This window comes from Ceratina calcarata, unplaced genomic scaffold (assembly GCF_001652005.2).
Source record: "Ceratina calcarata isolate Rehan_Ccalc_2016 unplaced genomic scaffold, ASM165200v1 scaffold272.2, whole genome shotgun sequence".
Lineage (NCBI taxonomy): Eukaryota > Metazoa > Arthropoda > Insecta > Hymenoptera > Apidae > Ceratina > Ceratina calcarata.
Window position 1 is genome coordinate 54,388 of NW_017149416.1, and position 24,918 is coordinate 79,305.

Here is a 24,918-nt window from a genome sequence, read left to right on the forward strand (position 1 = left end):
CCTGTATTTTCACATTCCCTTTACATTCAATTTCAAAATAAAATTACATCAGTAACTATTTATCCAGACGTAGGTTAAAATTGTTTTTATTTTGACGTGTCAAACAGTATCGATCACAATTACAATTCTATAAACGCCTGATCGAGCATTGAAAAGATAAAACGTACACTTATTAACACTCGTTTTGAATTTTGTCCCCTAGGGGAAACTAACACATGCACATAGCTGGCTCAGTTTCGTTGTTACTAGCTGTATACTAACACATAAAAATGGAATAGCTTATTATTCTGTGTGTATATCTAATACATATTCTGTTATAGAAAAACAATTTATTATTATTAGACTTTTATATACAGATTTTACAGTTTTGTTAAAATTTATTTCTTAAGTAAATTATAAAAATGTTTTGAGTAAATTTGTACCGGTGGACGTTGACTACCCCCAGGAGTAAACATATAATCCTCTCTGATATAATCTTGGTGGGCAATGAAACTACCATCACCGTCATTGTCAGTATATGTGGTTGTGACACTGTTATCCAGTGGCGTCGTAAATGGCGTCAAACTTGCTTCATATTTATAACTGCCATCGGATCCTGGAATAAACTTGGTTCCCTTTTTTTCGAACTTCGAGTTAGATTCTGGAGTACTTTCTACAAGTTGTAAATTTTCTGTTCCTTCAATCAAAGTCTGCTCATTACTTTTACTATCATTTCCATTTGTTCTGTAAAATGGCGATTAATTATTAATGTACACTAAATATTATAGTAGATTTCCTCTCCTCTGCTAGAACTTACTGATCTAAATCATAATGATAGCCGTACTCAGCGAACACAGTATACAAATTATCACATTCCTCTTTTAAAATTGCATATTCCTCTCTGGCTCTTTCAAGGATTTGTGCTACAGAATCCTCTTCGTTTTCATTCTCCGCTTCGGACCGAAGTTTTCTTAAATCGTTCTAATAACGTTTACAAATCGTAGAATAGTTAATGAACGATGCAGTGAAATTAGTGAACATTTACAAACCTGTGTGTCATTTAAAACGCCCCATACATCTTCGACGTAAGAATCCAGGTCCTCGGTACGTTCTCCGATGGAATTGATTAGACTCAATACTTGTGGCATCCCCCATGTTATAGACAATTTCTCAATACCATTATCAAGCTCCCGAGCTTTAGTTGTTAATTTTTCGAAGTAATTTAAAGCCATCGCATAAGAATAACTTGGACTGATAAAACTCGAAGTTCGCTAACGTGAACACGGCGTGTTGTTCGACGTGCAACGGTTTGATTTCAAAATTGACGAGTGTCGAAAATCGCGCGAAAAGGGAATGCAAGATTCCCACCATTGGAAAATTTGCGAGCGATGCACAATTTTTATATTATTATTAATATGTGCATATACATACAAAATTGATAATAACATCGTTGACATTCTATCAGTGAATCAATTATATTTAATAATAAAACTTATCAATACACGTTATCAGATCGTGGACATTAGACTGTTGTAAAAATATGAAAACTTATACTTATTCACATCGTCAAGCTCCTTATTAAATGCACCATATTAGTTTTTCCTATATCGTTTGTATTTTCGTTACAAAACCAAAAACGAATTTGGTAAAAGTTATAAACATTTGTCGCACTCGGGTTCTTCACATTTTCATTACAATCTATGATTCTTTCGTTCCAACAATACTCTTACATTGCTCGATCTAATTAGACGTTATCACAATAAAAGTAACAAATACATGTACCTTGACACTAGTTCGAAAATCTATTTAAGCGAAATGTTCCAACAAAAGCGTGTACCTGGTAAAAAAGTATTATATAAAGCTAATTTTCGGTAAGCCAGGGTTTAAACGTAGGTATTTAAGCCCTTATCGATGAGTTCTAGTAGAAATAAATTAATAATACGTGTGCGTTTGTTGACCTTAACTTTTATCCACGTTTAGGTAATTTTATGAAGTCGACAGTACTTGAACAGCAGAGGACCCCTTCTTCATCTATTAGAAATACTGTCTGAACATGATTAAAAGGAAGAATACTGCGCGTATTACAATTTTTTATTCTTTACATATGTACGAAAGAATGGAAGAATGGTCACTTAGAAGTATTAGTTGCGGCTGGAATAAGTCGAAAGGCCCTCCGAGCAAGCGACGTACTACATCTTGTTTTAAGTATTGTACTTTAAATAAGTGTTGAAGACGAGGTGACACTGAACATGTATGTGTATTAAAGCATATCGACGAGACATTCCGAACATCCATCGCCAATCGATTAAACGTAAAGCTATATACGAAGTTTAAGATCGTTCGCAGTAATCAAAACCGCGAATATAAATACATAGCGCATCTTTTTTCTCATTTCTTTTCTTGCAAAAATATCAATGAGTCTTACATTTGTTCAATGATATATTAATTATCACTAATTCTTATAATTTTTGTTTTAGTACTTTTCGAAAGACATGGCACTATATACATATGTGTGTGTGTGTATGTAATGAATCTTATCTCATTCGAAATATATCTTTTTTTGTATTCGTTTCATCGTGGTCAAGGCTTCTGCTACTGACGTTTAAGAGAAATAAATAGGAACATAATTTAAATAAACGTCCATTCCAAATCGTATTTCAACTACGATTACGAAGGATCAAGACTGTTTAACAGTAACGTGTGCATTCTATTCTAATAAGATATTCTAATTTTTCAAGAATCTTAATACAATTCGTTTCACCGTGACACGTAATTACATTTGAATAAATCTTTCGACTCTACCGGCGTATATACTCGAAAGCCGTATATACCCGTACGTATCGTATCACAAATTTAGAATATAGAATTTCTCTCTTACCTATTAGACGTGCAAAATTTTAGACTCGCGTTTCGGAGAAAATAGCTTGGATATTCGTAAAATAGTTATATCATTTCGCGTTTCCCTCACTTGCTCTTTAACGATAAAATAAACAAATAAATAAAAAAAATATCGTAAGACAGCTATCTCTTACCTTATCGATGTCAAGTGGTTTTAAATAATTCCGTACGGTAATAAGAATAGTAATACCTGTTCATAACCCAAATCTGTTTGAAAACGTTAATTAAGCTTTGTCGATAGAAGCAACATCCTTTAGAATATCGTCCTTACTGATGTTTTGGTTCATTTGATCGTTCTCGTATTCTACAAAATCGTCGAACAGACTTGGCCACGCTTCCGCGTCGTCGTAGATGCTCAGATCGTCGCCAATGCTTTCAGCAAAGTTTAAGAACATGTTCCACGTGTCCCTGGGTATACCTCGTACGTGATGGGATTCGAGGAATTTGAGCCATCTTAATAAAAGCGGTGGTTCGCGTATAGTAAAAACGAGCTTCCAGAGGACGATCGCCATGTCAGCCGGCAATATCCTCTGGCCGGCGTTCACGTCTAAACCAAATCGGAATGTAAATCGATAGAGATCCTTAAATAAATCACCGTTCATGGTTAAATCCTGAACGACTTCCGGTAATCGCGACTGTATACCACGTATACTGTCTACTTTCATCGCTTTCAAGCCTGCCACGAATTCCTGACGCGTAAATTGGCACATTTGTTTAGCATTCAACTTCCACGCGAGGACGAGTACTTTAAACTCGTCTGGCGACAATTGTAAATCGTTGCATAATCTTTCTATACCGTCGGCTAAAATCACGTCTTCGTGCGAATCCTAGGAAACCGTGTTAAAAGATGAGAACATGTAAAACGATGAGTATGAACAACGTAGAATTGAATGTAATTCGAAAGTTTACCTTGTATTGGTCGAATAAACTGTTTAACTTGTTCTCTGATGGTTCCTTTTGCTGTTTCAATTCAGCAGCCGCGTTTAGACCAGAAGATGTCCCGGATCTGGCCAACGGTGACAAACGTGCGTAAAATCCTCTCGTCGAACGTATGTTACTTTGTACGATAGGCATGGACCCACAATTATCAGACCCTACATTGTTGAATGTTGATAATGCGGTTACTGATTTTCTGTTTCCGTTTAAATGTGTTTCAGGCACTAAGGGCCCGGTTTGTTGACAAGAATTTAAGAACGAACCTCTCAGCTCCATCGTCTCTGAAAAGAACATTTGATCCATGATTATACAATACATCCTCAATGATACGTCTCGATCAGGCGAACTGTCGATCGCTAAATAGAGAATGTATCGCGAAACTGATTTACCGTCTTTGTAATCGAATGATGAGGATCTTGTGGCAGTGGCTGGTGGAAGAGACACCTTAAAGCACGAAAAACAGTTTCCCATTGATGCTGTCCGTATTTAATGTTAACAATGGTCATTCCATGCATCAGTAGTTCAGTCTTACATTGGCAGTCTTGATCAAAAGCTAAATAATAACAAATGTAACAAAATACTGTGCTTTAATATACACGTTATAATATTTATACATGTGTTTTAAATAAAATTATATTATTCATTTTATTGTACGGTGTCAACGGAAAAGTGTGTTGCACAACGATTAAGCTGCTGGAAACAAGATTAGCATTTACACGTACTGCGATATATATATTGTTCTAATCTTTGACTAGGGAGCATTGGGAAATGAAAAAAAGGCGATTATGTTAATTAAATGTGTCCTTTACCTTCTTATTAAGGCGGATTTTCGGTCTACCTGGGTCGGAGTAACCCCAGTGACGACCCACCGCAAAATATCTTGCCTCGCCCTCATTCATTAAATTCTCGCGGATTATTTGTGTCCAGGTTGGTCGTAATTAAAATGAACAAAACGCTTCGCTCCCAGCACGATCAAACATTTCTTTTATATGTCATCGAGGTCGAATTTATACACGGACGAGCATCACTGTCATTTCCACTGGTGCAACATGATGAAACGATGTAACGGTGTCAGTATCATACCAGAGTCGCAGTAGTTTATTATTTCGTACGTCGAGTAAATGGCTGCTAATAAACTTTCTGCATGTAAAAACTCAGAAATAAAGAAACATTCTTTTTTGTAAGTACTTCAATAATAAAAAAGTCCCTTCACGGCGGAGCAACAACGAAGTTTCTTTCATAAATTTCAGTATTGATACCTGGGCAAAAATAACAGTCACTAGCGGCCGCTTCGCGATCCGAACATGGTCAACTATTTTTTGCATAAATTCCCGGGAGGTTTGATCGTTCTGTTTCGTTTTTTGGTAAATATTTAATCAATGAAGTGCGAAAACCTGTCGGTCTTTCCCCCATCTCAATACGTATAATTAAATTCCACATATTTTATGAGAAATCTGAACCGATCTCATGTATATACGTGCGTGCGTTCAAAATCGAAACACACGTATGTGTGTTACAGTCGTGCAGATAGTAAGAAAAGAAGCAGTTCGCAATTGTTTTTGATGCGAAGAAACTAACGTGATGTGCATAATAATAAATATAACATTATACTGTTTAAACTGCTTGCAATTATCCAATTAATTACATTATAGATAACATCGTGTACGTATATCATAATAATTGATAAATGATGAGTATCTTGCTTATCTTATCTTAGGGTTAACGATAATAGTTGTTAGATTGTAGATTTTTGTGCAAAATGTTGCAGAATAAATTTTAGTTATCCTTTGCTTTAATTCATTAAGCATCCTAACAGGCGTATTGATTCCAATACTTTATATATCCTTGCACACTGCAAGGTGTGCAATACTCAAATTTTGTGTCTCTTATAAATGCATAAAAATGTGCAGTCTAACGATTGCAATTCTCACGCGACATAATCAGACGATCGGTTTATGTTTTATTGTTGAAACGAAAGTTTTGTTGTATGTACATAATGTGATGTTTGATGTAACATAAATTTGTACAGATCGGACTGATATATCATCATTGAAAGATGCCTGAATTACCACGGATCACGAGATCCTTGCGGTGGTCCACAGATCTCGGACGTATTAAAAGTACGTCATTTCTGGAACCAAATGATCTCCTCAGAAGACAAGAGAAGGAACATGTTAACATAAGAAGGTATTGATTGTATGAGAGTATCTGACTTATTTAATTGAACTACTAAATTGTATTTCTTATGCAGTGAGTTTACCTGGCAAGATTTGACCAAAGAAACACCTACTGATGCTTCGTTTCATCTTAAGAACCTGTGGAAAATTGCTGAAAGAGTACTGGGTACGTAATGCATAAAGATACTGAAATAGGAAATGATACATTTTCTTATTCCTTATTGTTTTAGGAGAGTGCCCTTCCCCGGTCATAGATGAATTCTTAATGTTCACTATACAACTGTTGATCGATGAAAAGTTGGTATTGAGAAGGCACTATGCAATTCTAAAGCAAAAAGCAGTAAACTTAACATTTGAAGATACAAAAGATATGTTAAAAGTAAGTGCACTAGGTTTCGTTATAAATTTTAGTAAATGGACATAGAAAAATGAAGTTGTTCGTATAGGTGATCACAGCAATAAAAGAAAAGTTGGATGAAAATGTTTTAAGACTCATAAGAAATGGAAAAGAAAATGTTAGTAATGGTGAAATGAAAATGTTGTTTCATCCTAAATTTGAATACAAACGTGCGAGAGTATTGTGGCCGGAAACTGATAAGCTTCGTAGTATGACTGTAGAAACTACGCTTCAAAGCGCAGACAATTTTTCCATGAAATATAAAAATGAAATAGCAAAATCATCCAAGTCCGGAGTACGTACTAAGTTTGCATTAACGTCAGAGTAACGAAAACAGTTTAGTTGCAATGGTGTTTTTATTTCAGTTTGACAAAGCGAGGTATAATGAATTTTTGAAGAATAAACATGGACAATTGGAATTGTCTCTAGCAAAATTAGAAGAGATCATAGTCGACAAACTGGCACATTCTGAAAATGTAGAAGACGAGTTGCTCAGTCTCTTGGGTTTCGAATCCATGGAGTTTATGGAATACCTTATCCAACATAAAGGTAGTATTATAGCCTCGGTCCCAAAGAACAATATACAGAAACAAGTTAATTGCAACGCTGATAGACCCGTCATCAGTGGTCAAGTAACTATACAATCTGAGAAGGAAAAAGAATTGTTTAAACAAGTGCGAAAGGAGGAGAAGAAGATGAATAAACGTGATGGAAAGGTAGACTACGAAGATAATTTCGCGCTTAGCATAAAAAGGCATGAAGCACTTACGGAAATGCGTGCGCCTATATTTAGAGAGAGTCCTGTCGCGGGAAGAGTGAAGTATCCGTTTGTGTTTGATTCGATTTCGGGCGGTAGAGGTACAAGCGGTTTTGTATCGCAACAGAAGATGATGCTACCGGAGAACGCTAAGAGGGAGAACACGCAAATGTATGAGAAGGTTCACATACCGGCCCCGGAGGTCCAGCCAGTGAGCGTAAATTACACACCTGTCAAAGTGTCTTCGTTAGACGACATCGGGCGGCAGGCTTTCTCCGGTGTCGAGTCGCTGAATCGCATACAAAGTATAGTGTTCAACGCGGCATACAATACCAACGAGAACTTGCTGATCTGCGCCCCAACAGGCGCCGGGAAGACTAACATCGCGATGTTGACCGTGATTCATCAATTGAAACAGCACATGGAGCATGGAGAGTTAATGAAAAATCAATTTAAAATAATTTACGTAGCGCCGATGAAGGCTCTGGCAGCCGAAATGACTGCGAATTTTGGCAAGAGACTTCAATGCCTCGGTATATGCGTCCGCGAACTCACCGGAGACATGCAGTTGACTAAATCTGAGATTCAGCAAACGCAGATGATAGTCACTACTCCAGAAAAGTGGGACGTCGTCACCAGGAAAGGGACAGGGGACATCTCCCTTACCAGTATCGTGAAACTATTAATAATCGACGAGGTACACCTTCTGCACGGCGACAGAGGACCCGTGGTCGAGGCACTGGTCGCCCGAACCCTGAGACAAGTGGAATCGTCGCAAAGTATGATCAGAATCGTTGGACTCTCCGCGACTCTGCCTAATTACGTGGACGTCGCAACTTTCCTAAGAGTAAATCCTGAGAAAGGACTCTTCTATTTCGATCACCAATTTCGACCGGTGCCTCTCAGCCAAACGTTCATCGGCGTCAAAGCTTCGTCGCCTATGCAAGAGATAAGCTACATGGACCAGGTGTGTTACGATAACGTTATAGAGAATTTGCGCCAGGGACATCAAGTGATGGTGTTCGTGCACGCGCGGAACGCGACTGTCAGGGTAGCAAAGGTATTGAGAGATATGGCGAGCAAGCAGGGCACGATCAAGTCATTTATACCTACCCTGAAATGCACACACAAGCCGTTCGCTAAATCGCGTAATAGAGATCTGATGGAATTGTTCAACAGCGGATTGTCCGTGCATCATGCTGGCCTGTTACGTTCAGAAAGGAACATGGTAGAGAAATACTTCGCCGATGGTTTGATCAAAGTACTGGTCTGCACGTCGACGCTGGCTTGGGGTGTAAATTTGCCGGCGCATGCTGTTATTATCAGAGGAACGGAGATATACGATTCGAAGCATGGCTCGTTCATCGACTTGGGTATATTGGATGTCCTGCAGATCTTTGGCCGAGCCGGTAGACCACAATTCGACTCGTCCGGTTACGCTGTCATTATTACTGCTTATGACAAACTGTCTCATTACCTGAGATTGTTAACGAATCAAATACCCATCGAAAGTAGCTTCATTAAATGCTTGGCTGACAATCTGAACGCCGAGATCGCGTTGGGCACGATATCGAACGTGGAGGAAGCTGTCAAGTGGCTAAGTTACACCTATTTGTTCGTACGAATGAAACTGAACCACGATGTCTATGGAATTCCCTATAAAGTCATTATGGACGATCCGAACCTGGAGCAAAAGAGGAGGGAACTCATCGATGGGGCAGCTATGGCGTTGGACGAAGCCAAAATGATTCGTTACTCGAAAGCTACTGGAGATCTGAGTGCAACGAATTTAGGACGTATCGCGAGCCACTTTTATCTTAAGTACGATACTATTAAATTGTTCAATGAACTTAGGAAGCCTATAATGATGGAGAGCGAGATATTCGCGATGATATCTCAGTCCCAGGAGTTTGAACAGCTGAAAGTAAGAGAAGATGAGATGAACGAGCTGGATGATCTATGTTCGAATTGCGAGCTCACGGTCAAAGGCGGTAAAGAGAACATACACGGCAAAGTGAACATTCTGCTGCAGACTTACTTGTCACATGGCCATGTGAACAGCTTCTCCTTGATGTCGGATCAAACGTACATCGTACAAAACGCAGTACGCATATCTCGGGCGCTGTTCCAAATCATGTTAGGTCTGAACAACGCGTTAATGACTGGCCGTTTATTAGAAATAGCGAAGATGATCGAGCTGCAGCAATGGAACTGGAACAGTCCTCTCCGCCAGTTCACATGTCTACCTCAAGAAGTCGTGGATAAGATCGATGATCACGACCTGACCATTGACAGATTGAACGACATGACTGCCAAAGAACTTGCAGACGTTTTACGGGTCAGTCTGAAAACGGCGTTGCTGGTGCAGAAATGTTGCGACGAGCTACCGGCGTTAGAGATGGACTCCACTCTGCAGCCTATCACTCGGACAGTTTTAAGAATACGTTTGAAGATATACCCTCAGTTTCAATGGAACGACAAAGTCCACGGTAAAACCTCGGAACCGTTTTGGATATGGATAGAAGATCCAGAAAGTAATATGATATACCATCACGAATACTTTATGATGACGAGGAAGATGGTGTATGGTAATTTTGAAGAGGAACTGGTGATGACTATTCCGCTCCAGGAACCTTTGCCCTCTCAGTACATAGTCAGAGCAGTGAGCGACCGCTGGCTAGGCTGCGAATACACGCTACCTTTAACTTTTCACGATCTGATCCTGCCCGAGATGTACCCACCGCATACCGACTTGTTAAAGTTGCAACCTTTACCAGTGAAAGCATTGAAGGAACCAGCATTCGAACGCCTATACCGATTCACTCATTTCAATCCAATACAAACGCAGATATTTCACTGTCTGTACCACACGGACAATAACGTACTTCTAGGAGCTCCGACTGGATCAGGGAAGACGATTGCCGCTGAGATCGCTATGTTTAGAGTATTCAAGCAATACCCGACGCAGAAGATTGTATACATCGCGCCATTGAAAGCTCTAGTCCGAGAACGGATAAAGGACTGGAAAGTTAGGCTCGAGGAGAGATTGGGAAAGAAAGTGGTCGAATTAACTGGCGACGTGTCGCCTGATATCAAAGTTATAGCAAGCGCCAGCGTGATCGTGACTACTCCTGAAAAATGGGACGGTATCAGTAGGAGTTGGCAAACGAGGAATTACGTGAAAAACGTTTCACTCATCATCATAGATGAGATTCATTTGTTAGGGGAGGATCGCGGTCCAGTGTTAGAAGTCATCATCTCGCGAACTAATTTTATTTCCTCTCATACGACGAGGAAAATAAGAATCGTAGGTCTTTCCACGGCGCTGGCAAACGCTGTGGATCTGGCTCACTGGCTCGGCATCGGGGAAATGGGCATGTATAATTTCCGTCCGTCTGTACGACCTGTACCGCTGGAAATTCACATAGACGGGTTCCCAGGGAAGAATTATTGCCCCCGTATGGCCACGATGAACAGGCCGACTTTCCAGGCTATTAGACAACACGCGCCAGACAGCCCGTCTCTAGTATTCGTTTCTTCGCGAAGACAAACCCGTTTAACGGCGCTGGACTTGATCGCATATCTCGCGGCTGAAGATAATCCTAAACAGTGGCTGAACATGCCTGACGATGAGATGTGCAGCATCCTAGATCATATAAAAGATACGAATTTGAAGCTAACATTGGCCTTTGGAATTGGTCTTCATCACGCCGGTCTTCAAGAGAGAGATAGGCGAACTGTTGAAGAACTATTCGTTAATAATAAAATACAGGTATGTTCGCGCGCTAAGTAGTTCTACTTTTTATTTCAATTAAAATAACGTTCAGGTGTTGATCACGACTGCTACTTTGGCCTGGGGCGTGAACTTCCCTGCCCACTTGGTCGTCATAAAAGGCACAGAGTATTTCGATGGGAAACAACATCGTTACGTAGACATGCCGATCACAGACGTGCTTCAAATGATGGGTCGTGCCGGCAGGCCTCAGTTCGATACTTCCGGGGTGGCGGTGATCTTGGTACACGATCTGAAGAAAGAGTTTTATAAGAAATTCCTACACGAACCGTTCCCGGTGGAATCGAGTTTGCTAGAAGTCTTGCCTGACCACATAAATGCCGAGGTTGTGTCCGGCACGATTAAGAACAAGCAAGAGCTGTTGGATTATTTAACGTGGACTTACTTCTTTAGAAGGCTGTTGAAAAATCCGGGATACTATAATCTAAGTGCCTTGGAACCTCACACGGTTAATCAATATTTGTCATATCTGGTGGACGGGACGTTGAAGGTCTTAATAGACTCGCATTGCGTCGATTACGTGGAGGTATATCGACTATAATACAATTTTCCTTCGATTAATTTGTCGTTACGTCATAATTTCGAATACTTTCGATTGATTTCAGGAAGACCAAATTTTGTACCCACTTCCAATGGGTCAGATAGCGTCGTTCTATTATCTGTCGTATCGCACTATGTCCATCTTCGAGCAATCGATGAATGAGTCTCTCACGCTGGAGCAATGCTTACGTATCTTGTGTAATTCTCACGAGTACGATGAATTACCAGTGAGACACGACGAAGAGTTTTTGAACGAGTAAAGTATCATTTTTACGAAACAGAGAATCTGTTCCAAAACTGAATGTGTTTAATTGCTCTACAGGGAACTGAGCAAGATGTGTCTGTACAAGGTAGAAGATTATTCCTACAGTTCTCCGCACACCAAAACGTTCTTATTACTGCAGGCACATTTTTCAAGGCTTCCCATGCCGTGCGTGGATTATTTAACTGATTTAAAATCGGTCCTCGACCAGGCGATCAGAATTATTCAAGTACGAATTTAAAATTTGCACTTTGTAATAATAATAATAATAATAATAATAATAATAATAATTCATGTGTTAATTTTTAGGCAATGATAGACATAGTCGCGGAACACGGATGGTTGGCGAGCACGTTAATGATTATAAATTTACTTCAGATGATCATCCAAGCTCGATGGATTCACGAGTCTCCGCTTATTACGTTGCCGCACGTCAATTCGGAACATTTACCATTGTTCGAAAGCTTGTCGCTATATCTACCAAAATTATGCTCTATTATTCCAAACAAATATAATATGTTTACAAAAATATTAGGTAAAGAATTCCGAGAAGAAGAAATACATCAGGTAATTAAATTTGAGAAAAAGCTTATCAAGACGAATGAAACACGCTGTATTTTAGATGCATATGGTATTAAAAGAAATGCCAGTCCTCTGCCTCGAGTTACACGTTGAAAGCTACGATGAGGAACAGGCAAAACAATTTGTGTCGTTGAGTCCCAAGTGTACCGACGTTGTGAATGTCCATAAAGATCAAGATTACATACTGAACGTCGGAATGAGAAGAAAGAACAGATCTAACTGCGGTTTGAAAGCGCACTGTCCTATGTTTCAAAAAGGAAAGGACGAGGGTTGGTTCTTAGTTTTGGGCAATTCAACCGAATTGTTGGCTATGAAACGAGCAGCTGGTGTTCACGATCATTACAAATCGCATCCATTGCAATTCACGGCTCCGTCGACGCTAGGTAACTACATTCGCATTTATTCTCTCTTCGATGTATTCCTTCTCTTTACAATGATCGAATGTTTAAGGATCGGCCAATCTGACGTTTCGTTTGATGTCCGATTGTTACATGGGACTGGATCAGCAATACAACATAAAATTAAATGTGATACCTTAAGTAAGTTCGGTTGTTACGTTGTTCTCTAAACGACAAGTAAATGTAAAGAGTATTTTAATAAAATTTAATATTATTTTATTACCATATATACATATGCGTGTATAAAGTTGTTTTAATAATTAAAAAAGTACTATGATTAAAGAGATGTTTAAAATTTTTAAGTATTTATTTTTTTTCTCAGGTGCATATAAATTTTTCGTACGTATATACTCGTAATCCATACGTATCTATATACATATTGTACATATGTATGGACGTATATACGTATTTTATTACGAGACTATGAAAACAATATATATGGATTGTTTTATATTTCTCATACACACAAATGCAAATCTTATCGATTTAATTATACATGGATAAAAAAATTAATACTCGAAGGATCAGTTTTATCATATAGACGCTACGGACAAATTATGTGAAAATATTAATAACAACAGATGGAATTGTTCGGATCGAATCATGTTAGTTCGTTTAATTGCGGATGATTTAGTCGAATGGCAGTACTCGGTTAAAAACGAAATAATATCGGCGATCGTTCCTCCACACTGATCCTTCTTCACATTTAATTGTTGTGATATTGCAATAGTACAATATTTGTTTATAATTCCTTAGGCTAACAAGGACTAACAAGATAGTAGTAGTATTATGGTAGGAAGGATATGAGATCATTTCATTGCTTTGTTTTAAAAAAAAAGAACGGTGATTAAGTTGTACGCTATTTATCCGCAATGTTTCGCTCGACATCGATCAGCGCAGAGTGTTCATTCTAATGACCTAGAAGAGATACTTTAGTCCTAGGTATTTTAGCTTTAAGCTTACGTATTATCCCTGAGATAAATAATGCAATTTGTGAGAAAGTGTCCCCTACTCGTTATTTACTTTTCTTAACGTTTTATTGTCCTAGCAATCGGAAATAAACGCCTGATACCGTTCGTCCAAGTCAGTAAATTATGCTGGCCGCTAAAATTCCAAGTGTAATAAATAATAATCTCATGATTTCAATTCGTGATTGACCATTCACAGATTTATCGAATATATTAATATTTCTTAGGTTTAAATCACAATTGAACGTTCACAAATGAAAACGCTATAGTTAACTTTCTTGCTTCCGTGAACATGCCTCTCTAATAACGCCGACGTTAAATACTTCTTTTCGTTACTTATCATAGTCTTTAAAGCTGTTAGAAAGTCGTTAATTAAATACTTTTTTCCTTCCCTTTTATCATCAATAGATTGAACCTTCTGCTATCTTCTTAGTATACATATATATGAAATGCACTTTGTATAGTATTATTTCCGTTAACTGATCAAAGCAAAGAAATACTTAAGCTCCTTCCGTAATGAAAATTTGGAAGTACTGATTATTTCTCGTAAGTAATAAACCGAAATATATCTCGTGTTTTTTTTCTTTTTCTTTTTCAAGCAATTAATTGTGACAATAATGCACTTCTACTCCATCACATTCATTACAAATATTAATATATTTCTTTCTCCCCAAATATCTGAGATAACTTCACATGGTACAATGGATCGCAACTCCGGAGTCCCGTTGTTTCTCGTTTAAATACAAGGCAAAAAAAAGGATCGTAATTGATACGACTTTAGGATACGTTATTACTGCCGTTTTTTAGTATTTCTCCTTTAGAATCCTCTGAATGACAATAATATTTCAAACGACCGCTTACACGTTATCACTCGAGAACCAAGGAAGCACTGGCGTAACTAACGGAACTATCATTCATGTTATTGCACTGATTACTTTGAACATATTTCAGAAACTTCAAGTTCATTCTTTGGCCGTTACTGTTCCCTTTTAAACTATGCAGTGCCTGTTGAAATACACAGTTCATGATGAAGAGAGAACTAACATGCCGACGAACGCTTCACCTGCGTAAAAGCTACAAATATAAATGAATAAAATGTATTACCTGTAGAAAGACGCTAATAGGATGCCGGCCACATATCGTGTTACCATATTTTTTAAGATAATCAGTAAACATCGTTGGATTCAACGTTTCTATAATGTCCATACCCTGCGAATCAGAATTACACAAAATCTGTTTAATCGGATATGCCTATGGCGAGGAATCGAAAGATTGTTTAAACTAGTACCATTTTATCAAGGTTCTGAATAGATCTGTGAATGGGGCATGATCTATCGTAATAAGTGTAACGAAAACGCTGTCCCCAATGACAGAAATCCGATGATATAACAAATAACGTCTGTGGATCTGCTACATAAGGTGCTAATATTCTCCCATATAGCGCTTCCCTTTCAGGGCTTAACGAACCAACCAGTATGGGAACAATCGTGAAAGAGTCTTTAAAACTGAATTCAAATAAAATTTTCAATGGAGTTCTTATCAACGTTATCATCCTATATTCCTAACAACAGTGAACGTACCCCTCCATCACTTTCGCAATGTACGGCAATTGCATTTCAATGCTATGCTCTTCTTCGTCTGCGTTCAAATCCATCCATCCGAAGTGTCCAGTCTCTTCCAACTCTCTGTATACTATCATGTACAATACATACTTATAATTCGATTATAAAACTCAAATAACCATCGGCTGAATATGAAAATAGGCAAATAAAATTTGAACGTGATCCGCGTCATCACTATTTATACCTTGTTGGTCAATATGTAGATCATACAATGGAGTTTGATAAATTGGAGCCGAGGAGAGAGCACAGCCTGCTAATCTTACATGGTGAGATGGGCCGAGAATAAAAATTCTGCGCCTACATGATAATAATCCAATCACATTTTTAAACTACCGCGTTAAAAGTACGTTTTAAACATTGTTACATCATCGAATCGCAGAAGGGAACTTACACGACTACAGGACTGATCTGACGATATGCAAAACCAGCACATGCTCCGCAATAGTTGTAACCCGCATGTCTGCGAAATTTCGTTCATATTTCAATAAATATCGTTTTTTAATTTAACTGAGTATTATTCTAAAGTAGCATAATTACTGACGGGGCAATAATTCCTCTAGCAGGTCCATGTGATAAGTCTGCAGCCCCCAACCACCCTTCTAATTGCTTATTTAATTCCATACCTATGTAAAACATAATATTACATAGTGATTCGCTCAAACATAGATAACAGTAATGTATTTCGTTAACGTAGATAAGAAACGGAAAGGAATTCGAATAATTTATTGGAGAATTAACCTGACATTACATTAGAAAATATGAAATTCTCGATGTACAATATTTGTCAACATTTAACGGTTATTTGTCAACATATGTAATAGTGACAGTCTGCGCGTAGACAAAACGAAAGAGAATCGAAGAAGTTAATTAATTACGAACGTTATTAAAACGCGGAGTAAGCCTGAGAAAATAATTTAAATAGCATTCATGACACTTACCAGAGCCTGCGTACCAACTACCAGCGTGAGTTGCTCTTCTAATTAATGCCATTTTTCACCTTATTCCAACAATTTTCCTATCCTTTACCTACTATTTCTAAACGGATAACTATCCAGCTTTTGTGCCTCTGGCGCACGATTTTGTACGTGATGCAGACGCGTCTGATCTGACTTGTATTGTAAAAAATGTTTATAAAACTCTACCATAAAACTTAATTTTTACTGAGCCACGAACCACATGTTTCTAATAACGTCTGCAGGATTGCTATATTTTCCGAAACGCCAGTGTGCAGTATAGTCAAATAAAGGAACAAATATGCTACCGCAGATCCAGATATTTTTAACAAACTGCTCAGCGTCTCATCGGGATGATTGCTATCGATTGCGTGGAACCAGATATTAATTTCTTATTTTTATTTTATTAATTTTATTATAGTTAACAAGCGAGCGTTGAGTACCGCCATCTAAAACTCTTGACTTCCATGCATTCTGCCTATAGTAGCTTAGTTCGTAGCGGCTTCTTCCATTCGTTTTCGGACTTTTCTGGGTCTATGTCTACACGTTACGTCACGTTGGATGTATGATTCGTAAACGAATTATAACACATTATTTTCATTATTTTCCACACCCGATTATCGAAGACGGAGTATTATTAGATACGCGATCCGATTATTGGCGAAGGTAAATATCTAAAGCGAAGCGTTCGGCATGCCGCGAGAGATGACCGATGTTTTATCGATAGGATAACAATGGCTGCAATGCGACATTTAAAATAATTTCTTTCTTGCCCTCGCACGCGTAGTGATTAAAATTATCGGGTTTCACGACGCACCCGGCCGTCGTAGAATTTCGTTCAGGTCACAATGTTCGTTATAGTTATTAAAATTGTATCGCGCGTTCTCGCATCAGTGTACATTCCGCGTGTTATCTGTCACCGAATAAAGAACTTAATTCACGTCAACTTGATTCCATTGATCACGTGGCGTCACGTTTGCATTCTTTTCAGATTAGAATTGTAGGAGGATGGAGGCGGATCCGAGGCGTAAAGGACCGAGGAGTCCTAGTGCGGACTCGGAGGATTCATCGCATAGGGCAAGGAGGTCTAGAAAGTATGATAGATCTCCATCGCCAAGAAGAGCCAGATACCGTAGGTCTCGTTCTAGAGATAGAAGATCGCGTTCCAGTTCCAGGGACAGAAGAAGAAAGGATTCTACCCGTTCGACCGATTGGAAACAGCAAGCTGCTGCTCAGACTCAGGGATCTACTCCTAATCCAAGTAATCCTGGGACTTACGTTTCTGCAGTTCACAATCAATACCAGGTACAATCGAAGATGGGCAAAAATGGAGGAAGGAAGATAGCATGAACAATTTCATACATTACACATTACAACGTTATTGGTTCTCTAGGCACCTCCACCTCCAAACACCAGTCAACCACCACCACCTTTGCCAACTTACAACCAAGGATACAATAACTACAACTATAATTATGGGCAAGGCTATGACTACAGTTATCAGCAACCCACTGGTTATCGCAGTGTAAGTTTTTTTTAAAAAAAGTATACTGACTAAGAGGAGTATGTTGTATGGAAATGATATTTGTTCTACTGACCGTGAATGGAGCAGGGTTGCGGGTAAATGATTAATTCTTTAATTCAATTGAACGCCATTTGGTAATGAACGTCTGGTTTTTGATTCGGATTGATATTTAAAGAAATTTAATCGTTAATTGTTGACGCTACAATTAAAACATCTGCAACCCTGGAACGAAGATTGTGTTGCGACCGAGATACGATATAAATGAATCTTATTATTTCGCCTATTCATAGGTCCGATCGCATTCTATGAATTCGCGAAATTAACTATGAAATCGTTAGACGAACTACCAAAGTGTTTTTTAATATTATTTGGTAGTGTTGTGCTAATTTTTTGGCAATGAACATTCTGTTCTTTTTCGCCGCGAATTATTGTGATTCCGCTCGTAAGTATAACGCACGCGTTGTTTATTTTATTGGCATCGACATTGGAAACCAGTATTATTGACTGATCTTCAAGAATCTTCCGTGTATTATCCAAAGTTCTGATTTGAATATGGAGAGATAAAGGTAAGGTTCGATAAAAATATTGTTTAACCATTTGACATCAAACGTGTTTTTACTTTGTTAGGATTATCCACCACCAAATTGGCAAGGGAATCAGGTACCTTATAACAATCAGCAGCCACCACCTCCTCCCACATTAACGTCACAGCAAGAATCATCGAGACCTGTGGACAGTGGTTCCTCCGGGCTGGTATCGTCTATGGCAAGACCGGAAGACGCTAAGAAGGAAGGTGTGTTTTAGTCTTGATTAGAAGATTCTATCATCATCATTCTTTTTCAATGCTTTTTCATTCTTATGTCCAACAGCAATCGCAGCTGAAGTGAAGCAACAGAAAGCGACTTTGGCTAAACAGCGGGAAGAATACGTTAAGAAATCGGCGACGTTACAACGCGAACTGGAGATTTTGCGTCAGCAATGCGATGAAATTGGTAAAGAAGGTGGACGAGAGAATACTCGTATCGTAAAAGAAAATCAAAAGTTGCAGGTACGTCATCGCTGATAAACGAATAAAGAAGAAGAACGAATATCGTTTTATCTGTGAGTTTCATTGTACGTTGATCTCTGAATTTCCAGATTGAAATACAAAACAAAATGAAGTCGATACATAACGTTATCGACATGCTCACCGGAATTATAGGGGACAAAGCGACCGTCGACGATCTTAAGAGCAAGTTTAAGTTAGAGATTAAACGCTCGAGAAGTCCCAAGGAAGACTTCCCAACGGGAAAATCAGAGTCGCCCGATAGATCGTCGGCCACCGATTCTGACAAGGACTCGAAAATCGAAAGGGACATAAAAGATCGAAGATCTCCCGAGGATTCTAAACCTATGTACAATTTTGTGCATTACGATCCAGAAATGCATTGGTGTAAAGTCTGCGATATATTTCCTAAAACGGCAAAGGAATATTTGAATCACCTGCATAGCAATGAACACAAAGAAGCTTGCTTAGTAAGTCGCAATATTATTATAACAATCTTAGTAAAACTCCTCCGGCCGTGCAATACTAGGTACCGTCAATGCAATTGAACTGTAGTAGAGGTTTCTAAACGGAGATCGTTCTTCACGAATAACTTTTATTGCAATCATTAGAACAGGATGCAGAAATATCTTACTGATAATTGTTTTACGTTGTCCGAGAACAAACGGATTCGGTTAAGACTATATATATAAATATATATTTCTAATTTGAAACTATATTTGTATATGGATGATATATTACAGTAATGATCGACACCCAGGTACTTGGTACATAGTCGAGTCGGTGTACCAACGACAACAATTTCTCATTAAAAAAGTACCACCAAGTATTCGTACAATTCTGTAGGGAGCATTGTCGTAACATTTAATTCCTTCTAATAGGAACGCAAGATAGTTGATATGCCGTGGCATGAGCGGAATGGAGAGGGAACGGAAAAGGAAGTGCCCTATTATCCCGGACTGCCGACGAAAAGAACGCCTATTAAAGGTATGGTTCATTTCAGTGGATAATTACTAATAGAATACAATTCCGTAGCTTGTGCACAGACACTGTGGTGTCCGGTATGTATTGAAGAAATCTACGGCTATGGTTTGCTTAAAAATTTGTCTGCGTTAACATACGTATCGTCGACTCGCAGAGTCGGATTACGTGCAAGCACAAATATCTTGTTCCTGTTGTTTTTATTTTTTTTCTTTTTAAATTTGCAAAAGTACGATATACGGATATCGGAAATTTTAATCGCGGAAATTGTACCGTTTTTACGATCCTTCACGCGATACCATAACGCGGGGCAGTCTTTTTTGTTCCCGCGATCTATTTGTCCGCATTGCAATGTTGGCAGCAAATTTTATAGCAATGATGTAATCACCATAGAGATGCACTGGATTTTAAATGGACTCGAAGAGCACGGTTTCGAGCGATTTCAGATATTTCAGCGTCTGTCTATAAGTCGAACCATTTAAAATTATTCCTCGCAAGTGTATTGTTCGTCGGTCCGTCGTATATAGGTCGGTTCGCTCTCAAGAATGAACACGAAGGAAGATTTTATTGACAATGTGAAATACATGCCGATAGAAAACAATGTTATAATGCTGGTGCGTGTACAGATACGAATAACGTATATAGTTATATGAAAATGTGTAAATTGTGATAATCTCTTGTGTCGCCTATATTACTTGGGATACTTATTATACTTACAAATATCTTTATGGCATATCTTATAAATAATTTTGAAATATCTTTTGTGAAACATATTGCGAATGCCAGTCTCTTATCGATGATTGTCCAGAAAAAAAATGTCAGATTATTATATCTTATTTATCAGCGAATTTCGAAAAAAGGCAATTGCAGTATGTTGTTTCATGTAATTTATTATTTTTATTTTACTTGTGTAACATCTCTATGATACAGTTGTATAAATAAAACGATTTTTCCCCTCTGCCCCTTTTCTTCTAGAATCGACGTGGGAATCTACTACCAAAGAATATTTTAACGTTAGCTACCATTCATTGAGCATCTTTTTAATATATTATTTTTGTTTTCAGTGACATGAATGTGTCGTGGCAGAATATAAGGTCATTCTTTATGAACTTAAATTGTTTACAATTTTCAAAGCTTAAGCGATGCTAAGAGTTCAATTATTTGCTTATAGGGTTGCAGTTCTTTAGCGCTGCGACGGCATGGTACTGCAAGCTTTGCGATTCCTGGATCGGCGATCTCCACTGTGCAAGCTTACACTTGAAATCCAAGCAGCATCAAGAGAATTATTCTGTAAGTTGATTAAACTTCATCCTCTTCCCTCTTTGATGAGACTTAGATCATATCGATTATCTCGTTTGCATTCAGCATTTTGTCGAGCAAAACCCACATTGGGAAACCGATTGGATGGCGGATCGCGAGAAAGCGTTCTCCGAGGAGAAGCACAAGCAGATACAATTGGAATTGCAGAAGCACAAGGACGATGATCCACTGCCGAAATCGAAGAAGTCAAAGAAATCGAAGAAAAGTAAAAAGAAGTCGAAGAAACGACGGAACAGGAGCAGCGGCAGCGACAGTTCCAGCGAGTCGGATAATTCCGACACCGATTCCGATCAAGACATGTCCAAGAGCATTCGCGTTGCTATGCGAAACAAGATGAAAGCATCGACGCAAGCGATTCTCAACGAGGAGATCGATTACCATCGAATAAAATTGAAGGGCCATTGGCCAAAAGTGACGCCGCAGCACATAAATCAGCCAGCGACTCCGGAACCTCAGCCGGTGGAGACCGACGAACGACAACTGTTGAACTCGATCAGAGACAAGTTGAAAGCGAAGCAAGAGGAGGAGATGAAATCTATTAGCAACCGTAGACTGAGTCAGGAGAAGACTATTGAGGAAGAAGAAGAAGAAGAGGAACAGGTCCAATCCTCGTTTTCGAATAAACCGAAGCCGGAGAATTTAGAACCGTGGGGACCGAAGGAACCGCCGAAACCCTTTTGGATAAAAAAGGAGGAGGAAAAGCCGCAACCTGTAGCGGCTAAGCCGATAGAGTTACCGAAACCGGAGGAAATGCCTAAGCCTCATATGGGATTCTGGACGAAACAACAAGTCAACATGATCGTGAAACCGCCTGAAAGTAAACCTATTGAAAAGGAGGATGACAGGGAACGGGACAGCGACAGATACAAAGACGATCGTGATCGGAAGTATGACAGGAGGGAAGACAAATACGATCGTTATAGCAGCAGATATGACAGGCGACGCGGACGAGACAGGGATCGGGATCGTGACCGGGACAGGGACAGGGATAGGGACAGGGACAGGGATAGGGATAGGGACAGGGACAGGGATCGCGAGAGAGATTACTACGAAGATCGTAGGAAACGGGACAGCAACGAGTCGCCCCGACGCGAAAGAAACTGGCGCGACAGTCCAAAGAGGGGTTACGAGAAGTACGGAAAGGATAGAAGGGAGGATAATTCATCTAACGATGAGTCAAAATTCGAGAAGAAGACAAACGAATCCGCTTCGAAATCGAAGAAGGGAAACGTGCAGTCGAAGAAGTCAACGCCTCAAGTATCGAAAGGTAAATTACCTTTCATTGGTCGATTGCCGCTGTTCAAGAAAAAGACTGAGGAACCAAAATTACCGGAAAAAGACATTACCCCGCTTCCTTATCAGCAAAGTAAATTTGAAGATACGCCAAAAGTTCCGAACGAAATTATAAATCCACCGGGTGTGGTGCATATCACAAAATTAGCTACTCCACTAAATCTGGGCACTAACAACATTGCCTCCAGCAATAGTACTAACGTTATTTCTACGGCTAGTAGTGGCGGTAGTAATGCGAGTACTTCGCCTGCCCAAAATAAGAATCAACAGATGAAGATACTGGTCGCCCCGCCACCGCCTGTGTTAAACGAAGCAAAACCTACTCAACAGGTAGTCGATATGGAGATCGAAGATCAGGTCGAGGAAACGGTAATAGAAGAGCCGATTATAGAGCAACAGAAGCAGACGCAGAGTATATCGAAGTTACCTTTGCCTCCACATCCTCCGCCACCTTTGAACAGACCACCCCCTTCTTTCTCGGCACAGCCTCAACAGGAAACCGCGCAAACCAGGCCGCAGTTCCCAACGAACCGACCACCTCCATCATTTATAACTAATCCACCGCCATTCGTTCAGACTCAAACACGGTTCGCTCCACATCAATCGGTACGTCCGGTTCAAACGCATCCCTCTTTCATGACGACCCCGCCGCCGCAGATACCGGCGGTCCCTACTTTCGTTCAGAGTCAAGCACCGCCGCCTCCGCTGCCGACCGTCGAAAACGCTGCACCAGACATCTCCGAGATCCCAGAACCCACTGAGAAACGATCCGACCCCAGCATTCCTCTGCCCGACGATCTGCAGGAGGCTTTAAATATCATATTCCCGAAAGAAGAGACAGAAATGAAACAGCAAAGCCAACAGGAGGCCAACATCATGTATTCGTCTATGTACAGTATGTTGGGATGCGTTGGCTACGGGCCAGAATACATGGATCAACCGCCACCGGAGATCACCCAGGCAGACACCGAGGTGGACACTCAACCAGGACCGGATGACTTAAAAATGTTAGGCATCGACGAGGGTGATACAATCCTATAAACCTTTTTCCGGACTCTCACTTTTATGAACAAGTTTTTCCGACTTCTCCAGTTTTTTTTTTATAAGAATGTGTAACGTTAAACTTTTCGTGGTTCACTTTTAATTAGGTATTTGATGCAGTATACATCCGCTGTTCACAATTTTCTGATCATTCACTGATGCGAAACGTGACGCGTATGTCTGTCGATGTGAACTTTATAGACACGTTTAAATGGGATTATGTAATTATTTTAAATGGGAAATAGTAAATGTTTCTCTTTTGCTTATCAAACAAATTCGTATTAGACCCTTCCCTTTGCGAAGCGAAATAGAGAACAAAGGTATCGCGAAATACGTACTAGCTTTTATTTTGTATACTACTTCATATAACTTTGATTTACAAAAGCAAGAAACTCGCAACGTTATACAGTACACATAAAATTTCTAATACAACCATAAGGGTATTATAAACACTGTATTTTAGGCATATAAGAATTGATTACGTTCGTTTATCTTTATTTTAAATGCCATATGAATAATATAAATGCAGTGCTCCAAGAAATTGTAAATCTGATTGATCGATGATTCTATTAATAAACTATGAAATTTCACGAGCATCTAGATTATGATAAGGGGGGAGGAAATAAATTAGAGACAAAGTTCTTTTCGTTTTCTGCACCACTCAATTCGTACTTCGTTTATTTAGTCAGTTAGAAACTTACAGTTTTATGCCGTTTGAAAACTTTTATGGATTCGAGAATTATTATCACACGCTTTAACCCTGAAAGCGTACAAGTTGCACACAATGTATAATTCAATGAAGAGATTCGTATCAGTTAGTGTCGTTCAATACGAAATACGACTATTGTACAACGCTGTACACATCGTAAATTATACTTCTGACATAGGCAATGTACTCAATACTTTTACAACCGTATTGTCGTAATTTTCCAAACAACGTTACTTAAAAATTTCAATGCGAAAATCCATCAGTACTTCTACTACTACGCTACAGTGAAACGAGTATGTAGTAGCAAATTTCAACACTACCGTGGGCATATGTACAGAACATGCAAAATTATGACAGTGATACACATTACTTTTAACTTTTAAATTACTTTAAATAGTCCACGCAGTGAAACAAAATGACAGCTTGAAAAACTAACAGCTGGCTCTTTCTCAATATAAAATTTCTTGGCCGCTGTGTTTTAAACGTCATTCAATACCGCGCACGACTCTAGTCCAGAATTTTATTATGCGTCAAGTACACGTTTTATAGATTTCTCGTCTTTCGTCCGATTTATTTTAAATTTAAATAACGATAGTGACGATATTGGTAACTAATTTGAAATAATCTTTTTAAGGATGTATTGGCTATACAATCAATCCCAAAGGTTTATGCACTTTAGAAACGCATTTTTTAAAAAGAAATCAGACGTCGGAAGAACATTGCTAATAATAAACAACAAAAA

General features: G+C 39.0%; 5 protein-coding genes across 11 annotated transcripts; 2 read left to right on the forward strand and 3 right to left on the reverse strand.

Moving 5' to 3' along the window:
• Nucleotides 1-70: 70 nt before the first annotated feature.
• On the reverse strand, nucleotides 71-1,470 carry LOC108623540 (uncharacterized). Its single transcript, XM_018022105.2, has 3 exons — nucleotides 1,029-1,470; nucleotides 797-960; nucleotides 71-723 (listed from the first exon to the last, which is right to left on the reverse strand). The coding sequence occupies exons 1-3, from the start codon at nucleotides 1,209-1,211 to the stop codon at nucleotides 378-380; spliced, it is 693 nt and encodes a 230-aa protein (XP_017877594.1). The 5' UTR covers nucleotides 1,212-1,470; the 3' UTR covers nucleotides 71-377.
• A 101-nt stretch (nucleotides 1,471-1,571) lies between these two features.
• On the reverse strand, nucleotides 1,572-4,863 carry SCCRO3 (defective in cullin neddylation 1 domain containing SCCRO3). 2 transcript variants are annotated; one of them, XM_018022103.2, is made up of 5 exons: nucleotides 4,623-4,863; nucleotides 4,203-4,366; nucleotides 4,077-4,094; nucleotides 3,787-3,971; nucleotides 1,572-3,704 (listed from the first exon to the last, which is right to left on the reverse strand). In XM_018022103.2, exons 2-5 carry the CDS (start codon nucleotides 4,282-4,284, stop codon nucleotides 3,102-3,104), a joined length of 888 nt encoding a protein of 295 aa, XP_017877592.1. In that variant the 5' UTR covers nucleotides 4,285-4,366; nucleotides 4,623-4,863; the 3' UTR covers nucleotides 1,572-3,101. The 2 variants fall into 2 exon arrangements, with proteins under 2 accessions (XP_017877592.1, XP_017877591.1); XM_018022102.2 differs by having other exon boundaries at nucleotides 3,787-4,094.
• Nucleotides 4,864-4,906: 43 nt separating this feature from the next.
• Nucleotides 4,907-12,950, forward strand: obe (activating signal cointegrator 1 complex subunit obelus). 4 transcript variants are annotated; one of them, XM_018022098.2, is made up of 12 exons: nucleotides 4,907-4,993; nucleotides 5,843-6,000; nucleotides 6,065-6,156; nucleotides 6,221-6,369; nucleotides 6,437-6,682; nucleotides 6,753-10,916; nucleotides 10,972-11,463; nucleotides 11,543-11,733; nucleotides 11,800-11,968; nucleotides 12,049-12,306; nucleotides 12,362-12,704; nucleotides 12,772-12,950. In XM_018022098.2, exons 2-12 carry the CDS (start codon nucleotides 5,870-5,872, stop codon nucleotides 12,858-12,860), a joined length of 6,324 nt encoding a protein of 2,107 aa, XP_017877587.1. In that variant the 5' UTR covers nucleotides 4,907-4,993; nucleotides 5,843-5,869; the 3' UTR covers nucleotides 12,861-12,950. The 4 variants fall into 4 exon arrangements, with proteins under 4 accessions (XP_017877587.1, XP_017877586.1, XP_026668180.1 ...); XM_018022097.2 differs by lacking the exon at nucleotides 4,907-4,993 and adding an exon at nucleotides 5,064-5,177; XM_026812379.1 differs by lacking the exon at nucleotides 4,907-4,993 and adding an exon at nucleotides 5,189-5,503 and having other exon boundaries at nucleotides 5,841-6,000.
• Nucleotides 12,951-13,003: 53 nt separating this feature from the next.
• LOC108623539 (protein MEMO1) lies at nucleotides 13,004-16,592 on the reverse strand. The gene is made up of 8 exons (XM_018022104.2): nucleotides 16,248-16,592; nucleotides 15,851-15,932; nucleotides 15,701-15,769; nucleotides 15,494-15,606; nucleotides 15,268-15,379; nucleotides 14,976-15,192; nucleotides 14,792-14,896; nucleotides 13,004-14,692 (listed from the first exon to the last, which is right to left on the reverse strand). The coding sequence occupies exons 1-8, from the start codon at nucleotides 16,297-16,299 to the stop codon at nucleotides 14,555-14,557; spliced, it is 888 nt and encodes a 295-aa protein (XP_017877593.1). The 5' UTR covers nucleotides 16,300-16,592; the 3' UTR covers nucleotides 13,004-14,554.
• A 170-nt stretch (nucleotides 16,593-16,762) lies between these two features.
• LOC108623537 (zinc finger matrin-type protein CG9776) lies at nucleotides 16,763-23,733 on the forward strand. 3 transcript variants are annotated; one of them, XM_026812381.1, is made up of 9 exons: nucleotides 16,763-16,825; nucleotides 17,254-17,567; nucleotides 17,656-17,787; nucleotides 18,415-18,580; nucleotides 18,657-18,835; nucleotides 18,925-19,302; nucleotides 19,714-19,819; nucleotides 20,985-21,103; nucleotides 21,179-23,733. In XM_026812381.1, the coding sequence occupies exons 2-9, from the start codon at nucleotides 17,271-17,273 to the stop codon at nucleotides 23,465-23,467; spliced, it is 3,666 nt and encodes a 1,221-aa protein (XP_026668182.1). In that variant the 5' UTR covers nucleotides 16,763-16,825; nucleotides 17,254-17,270; the 3' UTR covers nucleotides 23,468-23,733. The 3 variants fall into 3 exon arrangements, with proteins under 3 accessions (XP_026668182.1, XP_017877589.1, XP_017877590.1); XM_018022100.2 differs by having other exon boundaries at nucleotides 16,785-16,928; XM_018022101.2 differs by lacking the exons at nucleotides 16,763-16,825; nucleotides 17,254-17,567; nucleotides 17,656-17,787 and adding an exon at nucleotides 17,811-18,353.
• Nucleotides 23,734-24,918: the final 1,185 nt, after the last annotated feature.